Here is a 25886-nt window from a genome sequence, read left to right on the forward strand (position 1 = left end):
GGGTGGGGGGTCCCTGGATGCCGCTTGTCGGGTTGGGGGGTCCCTGGATGCCGCTTGTCGGGGTGGGAGGTCCCTGGATGCCGCTTGTCGGGGTGGGAAACACTGTGAGGGCATAGGTTCAGTGCTGATCATGAAGGAACTGACTACTAAACCATGGACGGCTGGACGGACATTGTATCTGGAAACTGGTGATCAGAGCCAGGAATAAATCGGGCTCCTCTAAGATCTTCCTGCAGCAGCGCTATCCCTATGACAACACTCCCTGCCCCATGTTTTGGCAGTCCACTATTGTAGCAGGAACCTGATCTATCACCATTGTACAGTATATGCGCCCCCCCCCATAACCTGATGTAAATGCCCTGCACCCATTACATTACCCCCCCCCCCCCCATGGCTTTACTGCGGTCTTCTGGGTCCCCCTTCATGTTATCATCCTGGCTGCAGCTCACCATCTGGGCGGGCTGATTCAGCAAGAAGTCACTGTTATCTCCTGTGCTGTCAGCAGTTGTGGCCACATGTGACCGACCTGTCATCAGGATAGTCGTCATCATTAATTGTATAGAAATATTAACTCCTTCACCCAGTGGCATCAGCAGTTTCATGGAGCAGCTGCTGCTTCTGACGGCCCAGAATGCTGTGTGAATGCCCCTCCTGCTCCTCTTTGTGGGGGCCCCCTGGCTAAGTAGACTGCGGTGTATGCACCCACCTCAGGACCCTCACCTTATTTAATACTTACAGATTTTGTGGACCTTTTGCATACGTGGTGAATTTGCAGTTTAACCCTTTATTGGTTATTGGCACACAGCATGCGCCATTTACCTGGGGATTCTTGTGCTTGTCTTGGCTCAGTCTTTAAAAGCCTTTGACATGAAGTGGACTAAAAGTAAATACGGGCGTTCCCGAATTATGAGCCTGATCCAGCAACCCTGCCCGATCTGTGGCCTGTATAATCCGGTACTGCTGTGTGACTGGGGTATCTATAGTATAAATCTGTAGCTGGTGTACAGTACTGCTGTGTGACCGGCGTATCCATAGTATAAATCTATAGCTGGTGTACGGTACTGCTGTGTGACCGGCGTATCCATAGTATAAATCTATAGTTGGTGTACGGTACTGCTGTGTGACCGGGGTATCCATAGTATAAATCTATAGCTGGTGTACGGTACTGCTGTGTGACTGGGGTATCTATAGTATAAATCTATAGCTGGTGTACGGTACTGCTGTGTGACCGGGGTATAAATCTATAGCTGGTGTACAGTACTGCTGTGTGACCGGGGTATCTATAGTATAAATCTATAGTTGGTGTACGGTACTGCTGTGTGACCGGGGTATCCATAGTATAAATCTATAGCTGGTGTACGGTACTGCTGTGTGACCGGCGTATCCATAGTATAAATCTATAGCTGGTGTACGGTACTGCTGTGTGACCGGGGTATCCATAGTATAAATCTATAGCTGGTGTACGGTACTGCTGTGTGACTGAGGTATCTACAGTATAAATCTATATAGCTGGTGTACGGTACTGCTGTGTGACTGGGGTATCTATAGTATAAATCTATAGCTGGTGTACGGTACTGCTGTGTGACTGGGGTATCTGTAGTATAAATCTATAGCTGGTGTACGGTACTGCTGTGTGACCGGGGTATCCATAGTATAAATCTATAGCTGGTGTACGGTACTGCTGTGTGACCGGGGTATCCATAGTATAAATCTATAGCTGGTGTACGGTACTGCTGTGTGACTGAGGTAACTATCTTTGTAACAGTCGTTAACCTTTTGTTATTTGATGCCATAGGATTTTTCCTGATAACTCGGCCTCTAGGTGGCTCTGTTGTGTCAGTGTCGTCCAGGTTACAGTGGGCCGGTTTTTTGTTTTGTAAATTGAGACTAACACTAGTTTGCCAAGATTTGGCGACATCTTCTGGAGAGCTGGTGTTCCCTTCCAACCGCTGACCTTTTTGTTTCCTTCTTATCGCAGGTGGTACAAGCTCCGTTCAAAGCCCGGAAAAAAAGAAAAGGAACGTGGAGAGATCCAGGTGTCCATTCAGTTCACCAGGAACAATCTGACCGCCAGCATGTTTGACCTTTCCATCAAAGACAAACCCAAGACTCCTTTTGGGAAACTGAAGGACAAGTTGAAAGTCAAGAAACTTTCCCAAATGGAATCCTCTTCAGCCATCGTGCCAAGCAGCATCGGCCGGTTGGACAGTGACGAGGAGGATGAGAAGAAGCCAAAGTCCAAGGCAGCTGCCTTCTTTAAAGGACGGCTAAGGAAAAGCTCTCTAACAAGGTCCAATACTTCTCTGGGGTCAGATAGCACCATCTCCTCAACAAGTGGCACGATTCCCACCAGTGCTGGAATCTCTATAGTTCTTCCAGATATCGTCAAAAAACCTGCTTCCAGAAACGGCAGCCTTTCCAACGAACCAACTGGTAAATGTCCTTGTGTGAAGAAAAATCTGATTAATAGTGCACGCAACTGCTGTTTCTAGCTAGACCCCTGTCCGACATGATGGGCTTTAGCTTGATCCTGTTAAAGGGGTTATCCAAGAGTTTAAAGTGTCGGGCCCCCCACATGGAATATATTCCCCCCTCCCTCCCTGCGGCCGTCCTTGTCGCGGCACTGCCGTTGCTGCTGCTTCTCCCTGTACACAGATGAAAAGATCCGATGTCTGGGGAGGGGGAGCAGCCAATGGCAGGCGGGATGGGGACGAGCCTCTCTAGCGTCACCCGCGATGCTAGGGAGGTTCGTCCCCGCCTGCCATTAGCTGCTCCCCCCGACACCAGATGTTTTCATCTGTGTACAGGGAGAAGCAAAAAGTAGACTTGTCACGGATCCACCTCGGTGTGTTCACATACAAGATTTCTCAAAATCCAGAAAGAGATCCAGAGAGTGGCATAAAAACCGTTCTTGAATTCCACCGCTTCAAGAAGGTGTGTGTTTTTTTTTTTTTTTTTTTTTTTTTTTTTTTAATATGTTTTTATGTTACTTGCTGGATCTCTTTCTGGTTTTGAGGTGGCTTTGGAATCCTGTTTTTCTAAAGTCCTTTTTGCCATATTAATCCGATTTTAATCAGTTTGAGAACCTCGGTATTGTAAATCTGTTTTCATAATGACTATGCATTTTACGCATTGATGAGATCTGTGGAGAAGGACCACTTATGGTATTTAATCTGTGGCATTAGGAGACTTCTAGCAGAAGAGCTGCTAGGCACTGTTGTACTGTCCGTGGCCCTCTAACTGCAGGTATGGGTATGGCAGTCTTCTTTTCTGCAGTCCAAAATGTAAGTATTACATAGTAATGGAGCTGCTGCTTGGAGTCAGTCTTGGATCCTCTGTCGACCTGTTTTTTATTTTTTAACATCATTTGGCTATTTCCTGGAGCTGTCTTAATTTCCTAAGAAGAACTGATGACCATTTAGTATTGATCCTATGTGTTTTTGTTTTTTTTGTGGAAATTTTTTTCCGCAAATGGTACATGTGTTCTTCATGCATTAGATGGAGGATCCACGTGGTGTCCTATAAGCCCTGCCATATATGGCACTATATATACACCAACCGGCCATAACGTTAAAACCACTAGTTTAGACGAGTGAAGGAAATTACATTGATTATCTGGAGACAATGGCTTCTGTCGGGGTGGGGGAGGCTGGTTGGGATTAGTCAGCAGGCGAACAGGCACTTCTTGAAGTTGAAATGGGCAAGCTTGAGGATCTGAGGGATTCTTACCAGGGCCAAATTGTGATCTGTACAGTAGACCAGAGTTCCTCAACTCCAGTCCTCAGGACCCACCTGTCAGTCCAGATTTGAGAATATCTCACAGAATGAATACCTGGGTTAAGTCCGGATGCATTGACACTAATTATAACGCCTGCCCAATACTAAGGACATCCTGAAAACATGACCAGCAGGTGGGCCCTGAGGACTGGAGCTGAGGAACACTACTGTAGACAGTGGTGTCAGATCACCTCTAGGACAGCTAGTCTTGTGGGGCGTTCCCTGTATGTAGTTGTTGGTGCCTACCAAAGGAGAGCTCATGGACTCAAAGGCATGTGTGGGGTAAAGAAGGCTAGCCCAGCTGCACCGATCCCACTGTAGAGGAAGTTCCTGACAATGTTACTGCTGTCTGAGAGCAAGGTGTCAAGACACTGCAGCTTGCTGTATAATGGGCAATGTTGCCCCAGAGCGATCAGAGGGACCCTGCTTATCCCTACCTATGTCCAAAATCACCTATAATAAGCACCAGAACTGGAGCAATGGAAGATGGTTGCCTGGTCTGGTAACTCAAGTTCACATCATGTGGACGGTTGCGTGTGCATCACTTACCTTGGGGATTTCATGACCGTACACTATGGGAAAATTTAAAAACGGCAGAGGCAGTGTGATGCTCTGGACAACGTGCTGCTGGAAACCTTGAGTCTGGGCCTTATATGGAGATGATATGCACCACCTGCCTTGGTATCCCTCTTCATAGCACTGGTGCCCCCTAATGGTAGTGGCCTCTTTCAGCAGGATAATGCCCTGGCCACACTGCAAAAACTGTCCATGAATAAGCAACATCACAAATAGATCAAGGTGATGACTCAATCTGGTTGTCATCTGTGGGATGTAGTGGAAAAGAGTCTGATCCATGGAGGCCGCATTGAGCTACTTACAGGACTTGGAGAACTTGGTGTCAGATGCCACAGGGCTCCTCATAGGTCTTGTGGAGTCCATGTCTAATTGGCTGCTAGCTGATCGGTGTATATGTACTGGCGTTGTAGAAATTGATAGGAATGTAAAAATTACTTAACCAATGGTATAATTCTCCTGATGTATTTATATCTTAGTTAAAGATCATGAAGCTTCACCCAGGATGAAGCACAAGAGAGCATTCAGTGACGAAGTGAGCCAATTAAAGCTGTTCCCAGAACCAAAGTCTGTGCAGAACCTAAAGCCAAAGGGTAGCCCCATCTCCAAGTCTTCTGTATGCATCAACGGAAGCCATGTCTACACAGAAGTGCCTTCTCCAAAGCCAGTCCATTCTCTAGAGAAATCTTCCCCTGCATCCATGTCATTTCAGAATATAGCGAAGAAAGCAGAGGAGGTGACAGAAGTTATCAGAGGACCAAGCCATAGCTCAGAGAAACTGGAGCATAAACAAACAGGTCCTACTGCAGAGGGGCAAAATGTCTCCTCAAAACCGTTGCCTCAACCAAAGCCAACGGATGAGCCATTACGAGTGGAGACCAAACCAATTCAAATTACGACCCCTATGGTGTTTTCCGAGGATGTGTCAAAGAATAAAAGTCAAGAAACAAAGGCTAAAGAAGAGAAAACCAAGATCGGTCTTCAGCCCGGAATTGGGAAGAACGATCCTGGTAACAAGAGTCTCGCTGAACCAAATCCTTATGTGTCCTCAAGCTCTGAGGAAAGAGGCAAGGTCGGCTCCTGGTTTGGATCAAAAGATGCCAAGGAGACTCAACAGAAACCAAGGTGGGTAGTTCTTATTCTTTTTATTCTTTCCACCTTCTGTCTAGAGACACTTTAAAAGACTAAAGCCTATATGGGTCCTTGTGATACGATGTTCACCGGTTTCTTTTAACAAACGGGTTGCACCATTTTTTAAAGCTTCTATACCCCATGGACATTGGTTTGGTATTTTCAACTCCCACTTCAATGTGAAAGCATTGAAGAACCTTTATTCTGGAAATTGGTGGGGTAGTTGACAAGTGAAAAGGTCAAAACTGTCCTCTAACTTCTAGAGCTGGCAGAGGATCTTAATCACCAAATTCACATCAGATTTTGCTGCAGGTTTCTCTTGTGTGGAACGTCATTGAAGCTATGTGCCCTCCTGGTGCTCCCGTGGTGATGTTTCTGTGGTCCCCTGCCTATTTTTGTCTCCTGGACCCCAGCGACAATGTGTCGACACGTGACTGTGTGTGTGTGCGCGGACACATTTCTGTTGGCATTCGGGAAACAAAAACTGACCGAGGACCATGGAGATGTCACCTCGGAGCTCCTGAGGATTGGTGGGTGAGGAGATATCTCTTTATTTTGCTATGGACACACCGGTGATGCGCATCAAGATCTGCAAGATCTTGTCAAAGTCTTCTGCAGCCAATCGGTCAGAAATGGACCTGCTACCAATTTTTTAATTCAATGAAGTCATTTGTAGTGCGGAAATTTTTGATGACGTTTATAGAAATGTCATCGGCTTTGCTGCTGCTGTGTTCCACCACAGTTTTTCTTCCTGAAATCTACAGTGATCTGGAACGTTTGGACATGCCTTACCTGTATAGCTGGGTTGTTTTCTATTGGCTTGGTCTGTTTGGCGGAGATATTTCCATGGATCCAGAATTACTTCTTGCTACTCGGGCTGGCAAACCCTAAATCGGTGGGAATGAGTCGGCTTTCCTTGCGTTTGCTGTGAAATGACAATTCCGGAGCGTCTTTTCTTAGAGCTTTGCATTAGGCCGTTCCTCTGTTATTCCTCTTAGCAGTTTATAAATGTTTGCGTGTTTAGTCAGTGCTGAGAATGGATTCTGCTATTCAGATAAATGTCCGTCTATTGGCGGCTTCAGTCCGCTAGAGTACGTGCCGCTGTGGGGTCATAGGGGCAGGCTCCAGGAAAGTCATCCGTATATCCCAGGCATCCTCAAACTGCGCACCTCCAGCTGTTGTAAAACTACAACTCCCACAATGCCCTGCTGTATGTTGATACCTGTAGGCTGCTCGGGCATGCTGGGAGTTGTAGTTTTTCAACAGCTGGAGGGCTGCAGTTTGAGGATGCCTGGTATATCCTAATAAGACGTCTCCTGCGGATATGTTGCACAGCAAACTGTCACTCCGGCTGTTGTGAAACTACAACTCCCATGGTGCTCCATTCACTATTATATAAGTTCCGAGAACGGCTGGGTGTTGTAGTGTCACAGCAGCTGGAGCGCTAAAGACTAAAACCCTTTAGTCAGGTGATGAAGATTTTGGACTCTGTTCTGGTCCGCACCCCGCTACCTGCTGGTTACCACTCCCGCAATGATGTCACTTCCCCTCTATTACTCACATCCTCCTCCTGCCCCGTTTTCCAGCTCATTAACCCTTCAGTAGCCTCACAAATGTCGGCACATTGATTACACTGAGCCCCTCCGCAGAGCGCGCACAGTGTTAATTGATCGATATGGTGAAAAAATGGTATTGATAAAAACTGTGCAAAAAAACGAGCCCTCACACAGGTCCGTGGACACGACTATAAAAAGTTATGGGGGTCACAATATGGCGATGCAAAGAAAAAAAACTATGCGTTTTTCACTTCTGTGGGGCCGGGGCTGGGTGAAAAACGCAGAATATAGTACTAGGCGATTCTAGGCAACGCAGAACTGATACGTGATTTTGCACATTAGGATGCATCCGTTCCGTTAGGATGCTGTTGTGTGCAATCAAAACGGGAGGGGGGGGGAAACGCATCCGTCACTAAATACATTAAAAGTCAATGGGTGACGGCTTCTAAAAAACAAAACAAAAAAAACTGATCCTTCACCATATGGACATAGTTCTTATTCTTCCACTTTTCCAAAAGCTTCTCCCACTGAAAACTGCAGCTTTTGGAAAGTAGAGCGACACTTTAGGGGCCGTTCACACAGCAGATTTGACAGCACGGTTTTGGTGCCGAAAACTTGCCCGCTGCCTCCTATACATCTCAATGGGAAGCAGTGCTGAAAGGACACGACCCTTCACAGCTTTAATCCTCAGCGCCGCCCCCCATTGAGATGTATGGGAGGCAGAAAGTTACTCTGTAAAACCCGCCATGTGAACGGACCCTTAGAAGTAGCAACACTTAGCACAAGCGAGGCTTTTCTTCAGACACAAGATTGGCGTAAATGTTCTTGTGATGCTGCACCGCGGCTTTACTGCAGGCCTGGTGTACGCGGGAAGCTGCTGTGGAATAGTCGGATTATCAGTAACAATTGTGTAATTGCAGGGTTCAGTCACACAAAGCAGGGCCATTAAGGGAGGATGTAATTACCGGATTAGAACGCGGCATCCGCTTCCTTTATTAACGCACATTTGAATACACTTAGGATCGGGCCTGTTTTAATACGTCTTCCAGATCGAGACGGCACGAGTGTATACGGTGAAGGTGTCCAGGATTAGGAGATCTGAGTCACGGTCCGTGGGCTTTGTCTGGTGGTCTACATCATCCCCGTTCAGGCTGAGGCAGGACAGTCCATGGACAAATACGGTGCTTTGTATGGGTGGAAGAAAACCGCCTCTATTATGTGGAGACTTCTCTGCAGTCCTGGTGCTGAAGTGGGTGGAAGCGTTGTAATGGACCCCACGTATTGAGTGCAGTTATATCCACTAGTTCAGCCTCGACTAGGAAACAACACATTTCTTAAATTGTAAGGGTCCAGTTGTGAATCCATTTCGGCCATTGATTTCCGCAGTCTTCGATCTGGTCAATAGTTGCCTGTACATATTAGATGAGTTGTCCAAGCCCTCTGTGTATGGGGATGTCCTCTCTGTCCCTCATGAAAATGCTCAATCCTCTTTGTGGGTGGTATTCCACTGTCTAATAGCTTAAGGTGTCCATACACATTGGATAAAAGTTGTTGGAACCCTCTGGCAATGTGTTTTGGGGTGTTCTCTCTCGCTCTCTCTGTCTGTCTTTCCATGCAGTTGATTAGTCACAGCTTAAAGGCTATTTACACCTTTTGGAGGCATTTTATTTTATTATTGCATTGTACTCATTTTGAACTCAAAATCATTTTTTGAATTGGTCTTTAGAAAAAAAAAAATATGGAGCCCTTTTTTCTGTACACAGCTGAGATGCTCTACTAGCAGCCTCTGGATTTTCTGTCTTTTCTGGGGCTGAGGGTCTCCTTATCTCTTCTTTATGACATTAGAAATATTCATTATAGTTCAGTTATTATCTTACAGATAAGAATGTGGCTTATATAGGTGTTTATGACCTCTCAGTAGTTTAGAGATGGAGTTACTAGATGACACAAAGTGGAAGTATCAGGCACACTAATAGAAAAGGCCAATATTATATAAAAATGAGTAAAATGCAATCTTAAACAAAAATTTCCTCCGAAGGTATACATGGCCTTTAAGGTAGCCATACACGGAAGTACATAGATGATTCAGATGTACAACCATAATGAAGGATCATCGGGTGAAATTTAGCAGCCAGCAATCTTTTTAGCCGACCGATGGTCATCACCTGAAGGCAGCCGTGGTTGAAATTTTCGTTTTGGTAGTTGCTCGTGGTTGACTGTATTCAGGTCACTCGGCCGATATACAAATGATTATTTGTGAAGGAACATTCATCCTTCTATAACAAATGTCTCTTCTAACAAAGATGACCATATTCATCATTCACTAGTCAATTGTTGAAAAGAAGATAATTGTTGCCCAATAGTTGGGCAAAAGATCTGTCTGTCAAAGAGAGACTGGTAGTTCACCTGGTCCTTCACCTGGTGTGTATGGTCAATGTAAACGGCTGTAGTGGTAGCATGGACTAGAATATGTCTGTCTAAATCTACAAAACGATCGTTCACCAGACCATTGCTCCTTCAGTAATTGGTCAACCATCAGCCTACGTCTAATGTGTATCTCCACCTTTACTTACCAGGGATAGCTCTGTGTTTTAAATGTCACCAAGTATATTGTCTGCTGAACTGACCAGGAAGAGTGGGGTCAGCTGACAATGTAATGTGTACGGGGAGCTCCCAATTATCTACCGACAGATGATATGTCAGTGCAGAGAAGAAGCGGGCAAACTGAATATTTTCTACTGATTCTTATGTTCTCCTAGGAGATAAGTCACCACCAGTAGTGTCTGGCCAGCACTTTCTCCTCTTCCATTAACATGTACACACTTTGCCAAACCAAACGTGTACAGGGTGAGTCAGGAGATATTGCTGTTGAGCCAACAGCTATTGAATGTGTATGGCCGGCTAACTGTGTTAGTGTAACAATTGTATGTTGAACATTCAACTAACTTCTGTCTAATGTGTGTGGCACCTGTTATTCCCAGTTTTGAGCCTGCATGTTTGTGGTAGAGACAAGAGGAATAGCTTTACTAACAGCCTTCTGTGTATTCATGAGATCTTTACAGTAGCATCAACCAGCTTCTAAAAGTGTCCATACAACTTCAATAGTGGTCAGCCAAAAGAGAGCCATTTCCCCCAACTCTGCTGTACATACTTGGCTCAGCTAAGAGTGTATGTGTCTTCAACCTCTGGTGGCACTTTTCTTCTGAGAAAACAAAAGGATTGGGTGTTGACGTTCTCTCTGCTGACTATTTATGTCAGATTGGAGATTTGGAGCATAAGATTAAAATTTTTGGCTAACAATAGTCTAATGTGTATGGTGTCCTTAACGATTGATTACCAGACAAAAGATCTATCAACTAATTTCTAATGTGTATGGTGCCTCTATTCCCCCTGCATATTTATGGTGGAGACAGCTGTTCTAGCTATTCCTGCCATCTATAGCGTATGGGCCCCTTTACATTGGCACAAAGAGAATTATAATGTTACCATGGTATTTCATGTTGCTGCTGTTGTATGTGATTTTTTTTTTTCATGCTTAATCAAGATTTGTCTTCTAGTAGAGTATATACTGTACTTGAAGGCACATTTGTATGAGGCATCTGATTGGCTTGCACTGTTAATTGCACTATACCCCAACCACTCATGTTCAGACACCCGACTACACTCCCTACTCTTCAGAACCTGTTACATACTTCCAATCAAACATACGTTTGTGCAAGCGTAACGTAGTCCATGTTGTTGTTTGGCACTAACCCGGAGGACTGTTTTGTCTTCCTCCACAGCCTGGATGTGTCTCCTCAGGTAGAAACCAGCTCCTCTGCTTCTTCCCAGTATTCCCAATGCCTTTTTGCCCAACCTACATCTTTATTAGATGCATCTGCTTTGCCTAGAACTAACCTTCATAGAGCTTCTCCTAGTGGTGTCTTTGGGAGCCTGTCTGCTAGCAACCCATTTCTGAACTCTCTACAGAGCAACCCTTTCTTTGAGGACTTCCTTTCTGACCAGTTACTAAATACTTCTTCACCTACTCACTTTTTCTCTAGTTTTCCCTCTGGGTCTATTGCTACCTCAGAAGCTGCTGAATGGGGCTCTTCTCTTGTGGAGGAACACAGTCCATTGACCACCTCCTGCTCTACAGAAGATATGAATATATACTCATACCAAGTAAAAAGTGGCAACTTCGAAGTGGACGTTGATCACCCTGAATTGCGTCTCACCCAAAGCTCTTCATCAGAACCGCCAATATTCACAGGATGGGAAGAACAATTTGATGCTCTTGCTTCAAGTCGATTGCAGCCTTCATCTAGCAGTTGCCAACAGTCCCCAGAACCTGAAGACCCTAACATCACCATCACAAGTGCCTCCGAGAACTATTCATTGTCTTCTTTTGGCAAACTGGAAACCATGACTGGCATGTTAACACCCCCCAATGGTAATGAATGGCATAAACTGAAGTCTACTAACTCTAATTTTGAGACATGTTGGCGAGACATATTGAAAGATGATGCAAAAAAAGATAGTGAACTCGAACCATCTCCCCTTTTAACCAATTTCTCTCCAACAAATATTCCATTTACCAGGTCGATAGGACTTAAAGAATATGATAATTTGCCTACAGAAACATGTAAAGATCAGAATACATTTAACCATTCTTGTCAGCATGTAGATACTTCACTACCTGCCTCTTCCAAGAACAGGGTAGCCTCTGTCCAACCTCTTCTACAGATGGGGCAGAATATAGTTGGTGTGGAAGAGATGGCAAGGCAAGAATCTCCGATCCTAACAAAGAACACCGTTGCCATGGCTCTCATAGGTGAACATGTTCTAGAAGTGGCAGAAAGTGGTATTGACGTATATAGCACGCAGGTGTCCAAAGAGGCAGTTGAACAATTCTCAACCGTACACAATCCCGAAAGGATAAGGGATGAGCCAGAAGTCATGGTTACTGAAAAGGTTGAGGGGATAATTAAAGAACAGGCCATTAGTGTCAATGTAGGGTCTGTAGCACCACTCAAGCCCCCTCGGCTCATGCTGTCATCTTCTGTTGAACAGATAGAGACTGAAGATTATAATTACCAACAAACAAGCCATCAGGACACCACTGGAAAACAAACGGAGAACCCAGAGGAACATATGCAAGAGCAAAACATGGGGGTTAGCAAACAAATGGTCTCTCCAGTGGCCTGTTGTCCTGTAATTGAGATAAGGAGCCCAGTGTTAGGAGCTTTTACTGAAGACACTGAATCCACCACTGAGGGCCTTTTGACTAATCTAAGGGAAGAAAATAATGATTTGGGTGCTCTTAATGGGGAACACCTGTTAGATGTAAATGAAATAACGCCAACAGAGCAGTTCAGGACTTGCCCATCGAGTGTCTCACTAGGCACAGACCTTTCAAGTGTTCATGAAGGCTCTGATAAATTGGAGTTTATTAACCATAGTTCATCCAAGCCATTAAACTTAACATTGGGGGACACCAAACAGAATGACAATGACTTCAACTTCCAAAAACCGATGCCATCGTCAAAAATACAAAAAGGATGTAGGTCTGAATTGTCTAGTCTCTCTAAAAAGGGTGACCAGTCTGACTTTGTGTTTTGGTCTGCCCTAGAGGAACAGATACCTTCACGTATGATAGAACTGGGCACCAAACAGAATGTGCCAACGAGTCAGGGTGATATTGCCCTTTCAGATGGCAGAAATCTAAGCAATATGAATACTGGAGAAAGAACTGAGCCAGAACAGAATAATAACGAAGATGTACTAGTCCTAATGGGGGTAGAATCTAATAGTCTACCACCAATTGAGTTACAAGATGCTAGGCTTGAGTATGAAGCTAAAGCTTTAAGAGATGATAGCCAACATGGTTATTCTTTGAGTCAACACTCTTCTTGGTCAGCAGATATCATTGTAGACTTTAAGAATGAGGACTTCTGGAGAACAAATTCTGACCAGTTAGACCAAAATCATGTAGAAAATTTGCCATCACCAGGAAATCCCTTTACCCCAGTTGACAGAACACCTTTAAGTTACAAAAACCCATTTACTATTGAACGCCCTCAAAGTAGTCAGAGTTCCGAGTCTTCACTACAAGAAGATACAAGCTTCAAAGACCTTCATGCTCATGCAGCTCTTAGAAATTTTCCACCTGCTGTTCCCCCATCTAATAGGAAAGCTCCTTACCTGCATGGCAGTCCACCTCTGGCCTTCTCCACTCCTTCCCTAGCAATAGCCCCAAACCCTAAGCCATCAAACTTCCCCTCTCCAATCATGCTTCTGACAACCTCTGGTGCCACTACAACAACCAATACCCACACAGCAACTTTGTCGGGCTTGCTCTCTCCTGTAGCCGGTGGTGTGACAACAGCTGCCCCTCCGATTCTGCCTCTGGAGACACAGAAAGCTGACAATCCATTTATGCCACTAAAGACCAGGTGAGCTATCGGGAAACTTGGATTGTGTTGTGTGTGTGTGTGTGTGATGAGAATGTGGACTGTGCAAAGCGTGGCGGAGTATGTGGCGAGCATGCAAGTAGTCTTAGCCAGGAATTGCTGTGTATATTTTCCTTCAGTGAAGATGGTTAATTATCTACATGCCTGCGCTTGGTCAATGTGACTACACCAGGATTAAATATTGAACCATATAAAAATTGCAGTAATTCCAGGTTCCCACAGCTTGGTGTTAAGTAACAGCTAGCCACTCTGTAATTAAAAGGCAACAATTAAAGTGAACCTTTACAGGCTAAACCTGTTGATGGCACATGTATAGTCAACATACCTTTTTGCCCTTTGGTGCTACCATGTGGCTTTCGTTCTTACATTCTGGTGCCCATCTGATTCCTTTCAAGATGGCCACCACCATCTCGGACATCAACAGCTAAAGCTTTGTAGGAAAGTCAAATACACCCCCTCTTCACTACCCTTGGACAGACAGGCAACGATGATGGACACTAGCTATGTTGACTATAAGTTTGTCATGAATAGTCACAAATTTGCCTTATGTACATAACTAGTTGAGAAGGAGATCTTTCACCTTGTTGTTCCTGCAAGCATGCACTGTTTCTGTACCCATACTTTTTTTAGAGGATCTGTGTACTTGTCTATTTATTTTATTTCTAGGGAATTAAGAACTTTTGTATGATCCAGCAGTTATGGCATGAATATGGCCATTTATGGCACAGATATATACATACGGTATACCTTAAATGTCTTATCAGTGGGGGTTTAACTACCGTGACCACCACCACCGATCAAGTAAAATTAGAAAGATGGCACCAGTACTTTACTGAGAGTGACTTCCCAATGATATTTAGCACTTGGTGTACTCTTCTAATATGGAGCTGGCTCCTCTGCTGCTATCTTTTTGATTCAAGAGCATCAGTGAGGTGGGCAAGTGATGTTGGATATGAAGTCCTGGATCATGGTAGGTGTTCCATTTCATTCAAAAGGTTTTGATTGGGTTGAAATAAAGCTTTGTCATGCGCTTGTACGAATATAACCAACGTAGTTACTCATAGACCTTGCTGTTTGTCCAGTGCAAATTGTTTTGGTGAACCATGAAAGCACTTTCTGTAAACTGCGGCCAGAAAGTTGGATATTTGGACACACGTCTCTAGGTAGTCATTGTTTGGTGGAGCTGAATATGTGCTCAACCTGTGTGTCTGGGGTGGACACGTAGTGTACAAATTGATGAAACTTTGATGGTTTGTCAACCTGGATTCACTGAAAGAAAGTAATACAATTTTACGTTCCTCTAATATAATATCACAGCCCAAGGAAACATTGTGAAGGAGATAAACTCTAACTTTATTATATATTAAAAGTAGGAAGGACCTATGAGTCTTCAAAATACATTGGGCGTTAGATATAGTATTGGCATCTGAACATATATAAATAATAGCTGAAAGACTGGTCCTGTGTGCGCTTTATGTAATATCCAGTGGCTACCATGTATAATGGCCTGCAGGGTATAGCTGCACAGACAGAGTCCACTAACGCTGTAGCGCAGAGTGATAATGGGATGGTATCAGCCACTATATGTACAGATGTTCAAATAGCAAGAGTTCCCAGAGTGCTCTGAGCTATGGAGCAGGGACACTCAAACACCTGAAGGACCTTAATCGCCGTACTGCCATTCATGGTCTTCACGTTCCTTCTTCATGTGCTCAGACACCCGACTCGCTCTGGCAACAAACGAAACGACTAATTGCCCTATATCTGCCCTAAAAGGTGCGCTATGTCTGCAATGAGGATCCTTTTCTGCGCTCTACGCGTTTTGCCTTTGGGCTCATCAGGAGCTTTGGATCACGAAAGACGGGACAGACAAACATGTAACGGCATCGGCGCTAGGGTGGCACACAGAGAATTATTTTATTCTTGGGTGTTAATTTGCATCTCACCCTACGTTCTTCAAATGAAATAACATGAGGCACCAAGGCCACACTGAGACATTTATTAAGGGGTGTGTGGCTTTTAATGAATTTGACGTAAATCACATCAACTATATTGTTTACGTAAATATGGTCCAGCAAACTTGTTTCATCATTCTGCCAATAGCCTCACAATCGGATACACAATCTGTAAGCCTTCAGTCCCATAGGGACATTCGTCTTGGTAGCTTGTACTGCAGTGTAGTTGATCCAACCGATAAAATTCACCTCAAAATGTAGCTCTGTGTGCGGTGATGACTTATTATGGAGGACATAGTAATAACACCTACGACCAAAGGTCCCCAATGCATCTTTTTAGCTCATGTCCACCTCTAAACACCATTTTAAAGTTTACATTTAGAAATTCATAATTTTATAGTCTTCTCGGCTAAAATCTTCCCAGAAACCTGCTTGTACCTGGTGTGTATATGTGTGTGTGTGTGTGTATATATATATATATATATATATATATATATATATTTATTTTTCTTGGTGTGTCTAAAACGAACAGTGATGCAACTTTGAAATAGGTGTTAGTTATAAATTCACTACAGTTTTTTGTTTCTACTACTTCTGGAGACACCTGATGCATCTCCATGGTAACAGACAACTTCTGGAGACACCTGATGCATCTCCATGGTAACAGACAACAAACAAACTCTGTGTAGTCTGATTCTTCAGTTACAGTCCGATCTATTTGCCATCTTCTTGCTAATGTACAGTATATGCGTAAATTATCCTTAGCATAAAGTAGGGGGCAACTGGAAATAATTGTCTGTTACCATGGAGACACACAGTTCTGTTGTATGGGAGCTGTGGAAGCAAACCAGTAGAACATTTTTAATTGGGATCTATTGCCAAGTTGCTTCATTATTCATCTTAGATGTTTTCCGACAATCAAAGAATTTGGTTGTAAAGATGTAGGTTGTCTTTAAGGGTGGACATTACTATGGGTTTCTCTCATCAAGCTTGTTTGCTGCATCTGTAAATGATCGATGCGAAGAAAACTCTTTAGGAGTGAGAGCGTATTGGTCCAAGAGGATTCAAGCTGTGACGGATCTGTCACATGACAGACACCAACAAAGTTTGACGGACCTTATTGATTTAGTCAATCTGGATCTGTCATGGTTTCCGTCATTTATACTGAAAAAAAAATAGTGTTGCGTGCTGTGCAAAGTTTTATTTTTTTTCTTGGTTGAATCTTTGGAGGCTCCAAATGGTACCTGAGATGCAGAGAAGTGAATAAAGCCTTAGGCCTCTTTCAGATAAGTTGGTAGCAAACTTATCTATGTTCTGCAAAGCGAGCACAGGTGACTTATAAAATCGACCACACACAGATGGAGTCCGTGTACGGTCAGTCTTTCCCCCAGACCTGTTCATTTGACTGAATTAGTCTTGCAGGGGAAAAAAATGGGCAAATATAGACTTAAGTGATTTTTATTTTATTTTTTACACTCAGAAACCGAATGGGTCAGTGTTCAGTCTGGGTGCTGTTAGTTCTAAACTCAGAAAATACTCGGATGGTAAGCCCATGTGAAATTGGCCTTACTGTTGTAGCCAGTGGCTCACAGCCGACATCTTCTGTGATTGCAGATGTTTCTTTCCTTTTCCAACCACAATGGTCAGACTGCCAAGATGACATCTTCTGATGAGTGCAGAGTTTTCTGGCCAAAGTTCTTTGGCCTTGTTTTTGCATTAATCCCTACCCTTTATAGGCAGACAGATCAATTCAGTCCCCAGACTGGACCCGTAAATCAATTCAGACCCAGATCACGACATGTAAATCAATAAAATCTTAGACCAGACCCGTAAATCGGTTCAGACACCAGACCAGACCCGTAAGTCAATTCAGACCCCAGACCAGTAAATCGGTTCAGACCTTAGCCCAGACCAGACCCATAAATCGGTTTAGACCCCCAGACGTAAATCGGTTCAGACCCCCAGACCCGTAAATCTGTTCAGACCCCCCCCCAGACCAGACCAGTAAATTATTAAAAAAATTTTAATTGAAATTTATCTAATAGGATTTGCTTCACTAAGAACTAAAGGGCCCTTTACACAGGCTGAGAATCTTAAAGATGATCACTAACGAGCGTTCATAGGAACGCTCATTAGCGATCTGGCGGTGTGAATGTACGAATGATTGATTATCTGATAAACGAGCAAAAAACACTCGTTCATCGGCAAATCATTTGCTGGCAGCAGATGGAGCTGTGTGAACACTATCTGCTGTCGGCAAACGACGAGTCAGTATGGGGAAGAGCCATGGCGTAGTGATCGCCGCATGTAATGGCAGCGGTCTACTCCACCAGCGAGCAGCAGATTGTCAGAAAGGAACCATGATCTGCTGCTCTTTTGTCCCATGTAAAGGGACCTTTAGTGATACTTCAGTTTGCCCACACTGCTGCCACTTGTCGTCGGGTTCACCTACTGAAAATGCTACTTTCACAGGGATCACAAGCTGACGGTGTGCTCCGAGACTGAGAACCAATAGTAAGGGGCAGGCATGGGTTTAAACTTCCAAAAAAATATAAAAATCACTTGCCTGTTCAGAGCATCCCAGCACCAACCTTTGGTCTCCATCACTTAGACTGGAAGTGTGATCTGTCACGACTTCGAACCCGTCGGTGGCCTCGGCAGTGATCTTTGTAATGTGCTGTTCCTTCGCAGGTCAGTATTTTCATACCATGCCTGCCCCCTCCAACTATTGGTTCCCAGTCTTGGAGAACCCCTTTAAATATCAGAATGTCATGTTCTAGAGCAGGGTTGGCCAACCTGTGGTTCTCCAGATGTTGTAAAACTACAACTCCCACCATTCCCTGCTGTAGGCAGACTGGGAATGTGGGAGTTGTAGTTTTGCAATAGCTGGAGAGCCACATGTTGGCCAGCCCTGTGCTAGAGGCAATGTTTGGTCAGTTTTTGACCTCAGCCCGACATCCACTGCACATGTAAGGCGGAAGTCAGGCGCTTACACATGGAGCTGAGCCTGTGCCATGGCCAGTGAGTGACTGCTGTTTTATACAGTCGAAAACAGCGGGCAGTGTCCGTGATCCAGAGACTACTCTGATCATGGACTTTTAATTCCTTGTTGTGGAGTAGTCCGCTGCGATTGGACAGCGTCACAGCCAGGGTGAAGGAGACTCCCACTGAGAAGAGGCGAGGTCTCCTCCCATGCTAGTAATTAGAAAAATTCCGGTGAATTCAAATCCTGACTGTTGTCTATGGCATAAACGGGTCAACAATCGCATGTTCAAGGCTCCTAGGGGCTATAAAAATAAAGTTAAAACAAAAGTTCGTTTTATTTCACTTTTTTTTTTAAATAAAAATTTTATCAAATTGCCCCCTTTTTACCTATTTCAAAAATACAAATAAAGAAAAAACAAACATTGGTATCCACACATCCAAAAATACCTGTCACCAAGCAATGTTTCGTTCAATTTTATTCTTTTGGCGCATCTCAAGAACCATAATTTTTTTTTTCTATGGAGCTGTGTGAGGACTTGATTTTTGCAGGACTGGTACTGTTTTGGGGTACATATCACTTTTTGATCCCCTTTCTTTTTTTATTTTACAGCATTTTTTTCTAAGGAAAATGCATTATTTATTTATTTTTTACTTGAAGAGGCACAGCCTGATGGGCTTACACTGTAGGCAGGCCTGGGGCAATCTCATTTTGTGGGGGTGCCGATGCCTTACTGAGGGATCTCAATCCCTCTGAACTGCTTAGATGCCGCACTCACTGTTTGGGTCAAGCGGTCCAGATTGGTGCTTCTGCCATTTAATGTCATTAGAGCAGGAGCCCGGCTTTCATGTGTGAGTAGCATTTAGACTAGGACCTCATAAAAAGATAGCGGCTTAGCCTAAGACCCATTAGTGACTGCTGTAAAAAGGCGTATTGGCGGTCAATAAGGGTTTAAAATGTTTATTCTGTGCGGTGAATTGCGCGGTCTTTGTGGTGGCGGCCCTTCCCACGGTCTCCTTTTGGTGGCCCTACCAGTTATGATAGCATAGTTCAATATACAATTAAAGAAATGTGCACTTACCCTGTATATCTGTAGTGAGGACTCCCGCTGAGCCCTGTGACTTCAGTAGAATTACCTGGAGATATATTTTAGTGGCCCCTATTTTCATGTCCTCGTGTGTGAGATGTTGTTGGAAAGTCATGAATGTGTGTTCAGCAGATCTTCATCACCAGAAGGAGATGTATAAATATGTGACATCTCTCCATAGGAAATCACATTAAACCTCTGCGGTTCTTCTCTCTTGCAGTCCCCACCCGGTGAAACCAATCAGCGCCACTCACTCCGAATCAACGGCAGAAAAGAAGACGCAGCGACCAACTATCACCACCGCGCTGAGCAGCGGGCTGGAGATGTTAAAGTCTGTGACCGGCGGACAGAACGCCACACCTAAGAAACAAGAGCAGGAGCGTCTGAAGGTGCACACTCGCCACATACATCATATCATGGAGGTAGATAGAGAGGCCCTGACTGCATATATCATGTCATGGAGGTAGATAGAGAGGCCCTGACTGTATATATCATATGGAGGTAGATAGAGAGGCCCTGACTGTATATATCATATGGAGGTAAATAGAGGCCCTGACTGTATATATCATGTCATGGAGGTAGATGGAGAGGCCCTGACTGTATATATCATATCATGGAGGTAGATGGAGAGGCCCTGACTGTATATATCATGTCATGGAGGTAGATAGAGAGGCCCTGACTGTATATATCATATGGAGGTAAATAGAGGCCCTGACTGTATATATCATGTCATGGAGGTAGATGGAGAGGCCCTGACTGTATATATCATATCATGGAGGTAAATAGAGAGGCCCTGACTGTATATATCATGTCATGGAGGTAGATAGAGGGACCTTGGCCGTATATATCATGTTGTGGAGCAGCAGTATTGGGTGGCTCTGTTTTTGTTTTAATTTACATAGAGGGGTCCTGTTCCCATCTCTTTGACATCATTATTCTGTCCTTTTTCTCAGAACCCAATATCTCTAAGATGAGCCAGAGTCCACCAGTGCTTATCTACAGGTGATGTGGGGTGGTACTCCACCCAGTGTCATCTTTAACATAGCTTCTAAGGCTCAGATAAGACATGTTACTATCTGTCCATCCAGTTCGGCCTGTTAGCCTCAAGTTGATCCAGAGGAAGGCAAAATACCCCATGTGTTGGAAGCCAATTTTCCTCACTTTAGGGGAAAAAATTCCATCGCGACTCCAATCAGGCATCAGAATAACTCCCTGGATCAACGACCCCTCTCTAGTAGCTATAGCCTGTAATATTATTACACTCCAGAAATATATCCAGGCCCCTCTTGAATTCCTTTATTGTACTCACCATCACCACCTCCTCAGGCAGAGAGCTCCATAGTCTCACCGCTCTTACTGTTAAGAATCTTGTATCTTTGGTTCCCTCTGGTAATCACATTTTTCTTTTTAACTTCTCTTCAGGATCTTTGTCTACCAGACCAAGCGGCCAAGTACTACCACCTTACCCACGATGAGCTGATCCAAATGCTGCTCCAACGTGAGTCTGAGTTGTCGAAAAAGGACCACCATGTACAAGAGTTAGAAGACTACATTGATAAGCTGCTGGTGCGAATAATGGACCAGGCACCTGCTCTGCTCCAAGCCCCGCTGGAAACGAAAAAGTAGACTCCATCCGTGTTCAATGTTGGGACAATCTGGGACATGTTTCCTTGCTCTTGGTGTAAATCTTGGGTATAGAGAGGACAAATAGCTCTGTAGTCTTGACATGAACCCTTTTCCCAACGTACGTCTTAACTTTTTCTGATGCTGGGCATCTTAGAATATGACAAAAGAACCTTCCAGGAATGACTTGCCATTGATATCTTAATTTTAGCAGCTAATGCACGTTGGGTGCAGTGATTGTAGCAGCTCCTTATTCTCCACAGGCCAAAGACAGTGGGAACCGTTCTGCGTCCACAAAGGTGTGAAGGCGACGTCGTAAACACTCCATATCTCGGTATACACTCATTGCTTCACTGCTATCATCGTTGCAAGATCATCCATTGTGTTTGCAGTAACTTTCTCAAGTGTGACGTAGTTGTCTGGGATTCAGTCCAGGCAGTTGACAGTACAACAAGTATGAAGAGTGTCAACACTTCTCACAGTTTTCTCTGTTACTCGGGTAAATATTCTGTGCCGTAGTAAATAGCAGAGTTGTCATTCAAAGGGGTTGAAAACAATACAAGAAATGTTACAGCAGCAGGCAGCCATCTTGGAGGACAATGCAGGTTCATCTACCATAGTTCATGGGCTCCAAAAACTAGGTATTTGGAGGTTTTCCTAAGAAATGTATTACAGCATCTTCAGTGCACGAGTGACTGTGGCTTCATTGATAGATCTTATTGGCAATGGAGGAGAGGAGCTTTCGCCAAATCCATTATGTACCCTGTGGGATCTACTGTAGCTCCACCTATGGACCTCAGTTGACATTCACAGTACACACAATGTTGGGTTATTTTGCAGATATATCTCATAATCATCCATTATACCATGATATTCTACTCCCTTCCAGAGCTGCATTCAGTCTTCTACTGGTGCCCTGTTGACTCTCGGGCTATAGGACCTTACAGCATCTCCCCACTGCCACCAGCTGGTCCAGTGTCTGTACTATGCATGCTTTGCTGTGGTGCTTTCTGGGAGATGTAGTTATTATATAAATGTAAATGATCTGATATAGCAAAAAAAATTCAACCAGCTGCCAGCAGAATTGTAAATGCAGCTCTGGAGGTGATTTGGAGCAGAAGCTACAAGGCAACTCAAGATCCATATGAAATCCTGAGCTATGCTCAAAAGTTTTATGAACGTGTCCAGAAATTGGGGACTGAATTCGTTCTTGAGGACATTGGGGATTCGGAATAAGAAGTTCCTTGAGTGTTTTAGTTGCACAAAGCAAACACTATTTACAAAGTCACTGTAGTTTCTTCTAACGATGTAGTGTATATTGGGCGGTATACGAATATCTCTTGCCTTCTTTTTATACCTTTTTGTATAAAGGAGACTGTCATTTCTCCTGAGTTCTTCTTATTTTAAGGTTTGTTTCTTTCCTTTAGGCTGTAGATATCTAATATGTAAGATGTTTACAGATGTTTAAAAGTGTCTGCTTAACAATAAATTCAAGTTTTTGTTCCCCAGTTAGGTCCTTGGCTATGTTATGCAATTGTATGTTTGAGCCCATATGGGTAAATTCATATAGGCCACTATAAAATTGTAAGCCATAGTCTATTTTTTGAAGCCTCTTGCAAAATCGAGTTATTGACTATGGGCCAAAAAGTCCCTTCTGTTTGGGATGATGGTGGTGGATCCACTAGGAAGTCCCCATGTGGAGTGTCTTCAGTTTTTCAATGGAGTGTATTTCTTTTCGACAGTGGTTCTGTCTTGAAGCCCACTTCCACTCGGCCCAGCCCACATGTTCTCCATTACACTACTTTGGTTTCTCTTGGATATTCAACAGCAAACGCCATCGTTGTATAGAAACTGTTGTCTTTCACTATAGATACTGTTTAGATTAAGGGCTCATACACACAACCGTTTGCCCTCAGACATACGGTCCATGAGCGGGGCATATGTCCCGGAGCGGCATACATCGTGCGCACAGCATCGTAGTAACCTATGATGCTGTGCGCATGATGTATGCTACTCCGGGACATATGTCCCACTCACGGACCGTATGTCTCGGAGGGCATATGGCCGTGTGCATGAGCCCTAACTCTGTGACTGGAGACCTCTTGCAGTCTTTTTTTTTTTTTTTGGACTGTCTTTCAGAAATTGATACTAACTCTGATACAATAGGATAACGAGAACTTCAGTTGGTTGATGTGAGGCTTTGGTGAAATGGTTGAAGGATTCGCGTAGTGTCTTCTTCATAGATGGTCCTTATTTATGGTGATCGAAAACACCAGTGCATTCGTACGAAAAGGATGATCGGTGTGCACCACTGTGGGTGTTCTTGCTATCCATCCATGATTAGAAGAAATCCACAGGGTTTCTTAGATCTCTAAGTAGTCACGAACATGATAAAGTTGGATTTCATTTTCAGTCTGTTTTGAGATCAGAGGACAGGAAGACTTGGCAGTATGTTGACAGTTTGTATTCCTTGAGGATTGTTTATGATCACTTGAAGAGTGAATCTTTTTATATATTTATTTTCTTCGCTAAAACCTAATGAATTGATGATCTGAACAAAAATACTAGCTCCAGCATGGCTCATGTCCCAACAAAGTGGTAGCCTGGGATTTTAGGAAGCTTGATTTAAAGGAATGGCCTAACATAACTCACCCTTTAAATCCCCCCTTACTCACCTCTGCTTCAGTGCATATCTACTCTGGTGGTTTCTACTGGTCCTGCAGCGATGACATCATGCACATCATTCACGTAGCCACTTAGTAGTGATGATCGGCTTGTGACCTATTTCTTGCTTTTTTCTTTATAATCCTGGACAACTCCTTTTTAAGAATCTTGTCTGTATAAAAGTATACTTAGTTGCATTTTGCACTACCTACTTTCTAGAAGTTGTAGAAGCTCTTGTAGATTGACATTTTGGGGTATCTGATATGGTTCCAGTTCTTAACCATTTTTCGACTCTATATACAAACCTAGTCGTGGAAACTGATCAGTGCCGCATAGGCTTCTCTGTACCACATGATCAATTTTTAGTCGACTTCTCCTACTTCATGGTAACTTCTTGTAGAAAGTATTTTAATGTTATAACCATTGACATTGAATCAAGACCTCATAATGTAGTAGATCAAAGAAAGAAGCTGTTTCCAAGTAGCTCATTTATTTGACAGAACTAAATAGTATTTTTGTCCATAAAGCGGTCACGTCTGTTCTGAATGTAGCTTTGTGTTCTCATGCTATTGTAAGATTTTTTGCAAAATTGATTTGTAATGAAACCCAAGTTTAACAAGATAAGCTAAGGGCAGAAGAAAACTGCAGAGAAGCTCATTAAAGAAGTTCTCCCAAAAATCTGATCAGCACCCCAGACTGTTGCAAGAACTGGCCCAGTGTAACTTTTGACAACTTCTTTACCTCTACCTAACAACTAAAGCTTTTTTATAGGGTTGTCAGGCCATGTCTCCATAGCAACCATTCTGACTAGTCAAGTCTTCTGCTCAAAGCCAAATTAGCACTGGGATGTGGGCACATGGAAGCTTGGTAGCGGTACAACTCATCCCAAGCTTTTCTCCATTTCATAAATCTTGGGGGTAGAACCTATTTAAGACTTAGATGTGTATTGGCCAAACCTGGCTGACCATCTAATGTGTATGGAGACTCCCCCTCCCCAGTGGCTGACTTCGGGTAAGATGAGGATCGGGCATGTTTGTATTCAGTTTCCCAGTTCCTTTGTTGGCATTGGTGACCCTCTCCCCATTCAGAACAGATGCATACATATGTATGGGAGGATACGGTTAGAATGAGTGTTAGGCCATCAGCTAGCATGCTAGTAAGCCATTACCATACTACTCTAGAAGAGATCGGTCATGTTGAATATACAACTACCAGATCCATCTCATCTGTCTGCCAGCAGAGGAGTGGAGAGGCCTCCATAGACATTAGATGCTCTGCAGGTTCCACCAAAATTTGTGGATTTGGCCATCGTTAATCTGATGTAAACAGCCAGACGTAGGTATAAGGTACAAGACGAGATTGAGACCATATAGTGGTCATCCACTAGTCAGCGTGGAGATCTGCAGAACATCCTCATTTTCAGCATTTTACTCCTTGCGATGCAATGTTGGGAGTCATCTGAGAGGTCATGAATTGAAAACTGCAAAAGCCCAATTTCTGCCAGTATTTGAACTTACACGAGTCGTCAATGATTCCTTATGTGTGGATTCTGTTTTTAGGGGGGAGGGGGGGTCGAGTATTGGGTATGTCATGTTCTCGAGTCCAGGTATATATATTAATTTTGCTCTACCAAATATGTAGATCTATATTTTATAAGTGTTGCTTATGTTTACGAATGTTCATGAACTGTTCCTATGTTTTTAAGCACTTACAAATAAAAGTCAACTGAACGTCTCTCGTCTGTTGCACTTCCATAAAATCCATTACTGCACTGTGTGAACCTGACCTTCCAATCACATCCCTCTGCTGGACACTACCTACCTGTCATAGTTACATATTGCGCAGTTCAGGACCAGACACAGATTACTTATTTTCTGCACACGTTAACGGTTTTAACTTTATTTGTTGGTTTAGTGACAAAAAAAAAACCTTATTTTTTTTTCGTGAATTATGGTGATGCCAAAATACTTTTGTTTGCTGTTTTGCCACAAGTCAGTCAAAGCAACAAAAAATAAAGAAAAAGCCAATAAATTTATATATATATATATTTTTTTTTTTAAGACTGACTTTATTTTTATTTTTTAA

At 43.6% G+C, this 25886-nt stretch overlaps 1 protein-coding gene across 4 annotated transcripts in view; it reads left to right on the forward strand.

The window, feature by feature from the left end:
• Window positions 1-25535, forward strand: part of RAB11FIP5 (RAB11 family interacting protein 5) — a 49522-nt gene extending 23987 nt beyond the window's left edge. For 2 of the 4 annotated variants that reach the window (XM_044294444.1, XM_044294435.1), the window contains exons 3-7: window positions 1979-2433; window positions 4830-5475; window positions 11081-13471; window positions 19735-19936; window positions 20937-25535. In XM_044294444.1, coding sequence (XP_044150379.1) covers window positions 1979-2433; window positions 4830-5475; window positions 11081-13471; window positions 19735-19936; window positions 20937-21140 — 3898 coding nt within the window. In that variant the 3' untranslated portion in view covers window positions 21141-25535. The remainder of the gene's footprint in view (window positions 1-1978; window positions 2434-4829; window positions 5476-11080; window positions 13472-19734; window positions 19937-20936) is intronic. The other 2 variants (XM_044294460.1, XM_044294453.1) reach the window with 2 other exon arrangements.
• Window positions 25536-25886: the final 351 nt, after the last annotated feature.

Source organism: Bufo gargarizans, chromosome 1, assembly GCF_014858855.1.
Source record: "Bufo gargarizans isolate SCDJY-AF-19 chromosome 1, ASM1485885v1, whole genome shotgun sequence".
Taxonomy (NCBI): Eukaryota; Metazoa; Chordata; class Amphibia; order Anura; family Bufonidae; genus Bufo; species Bufo gargarizans.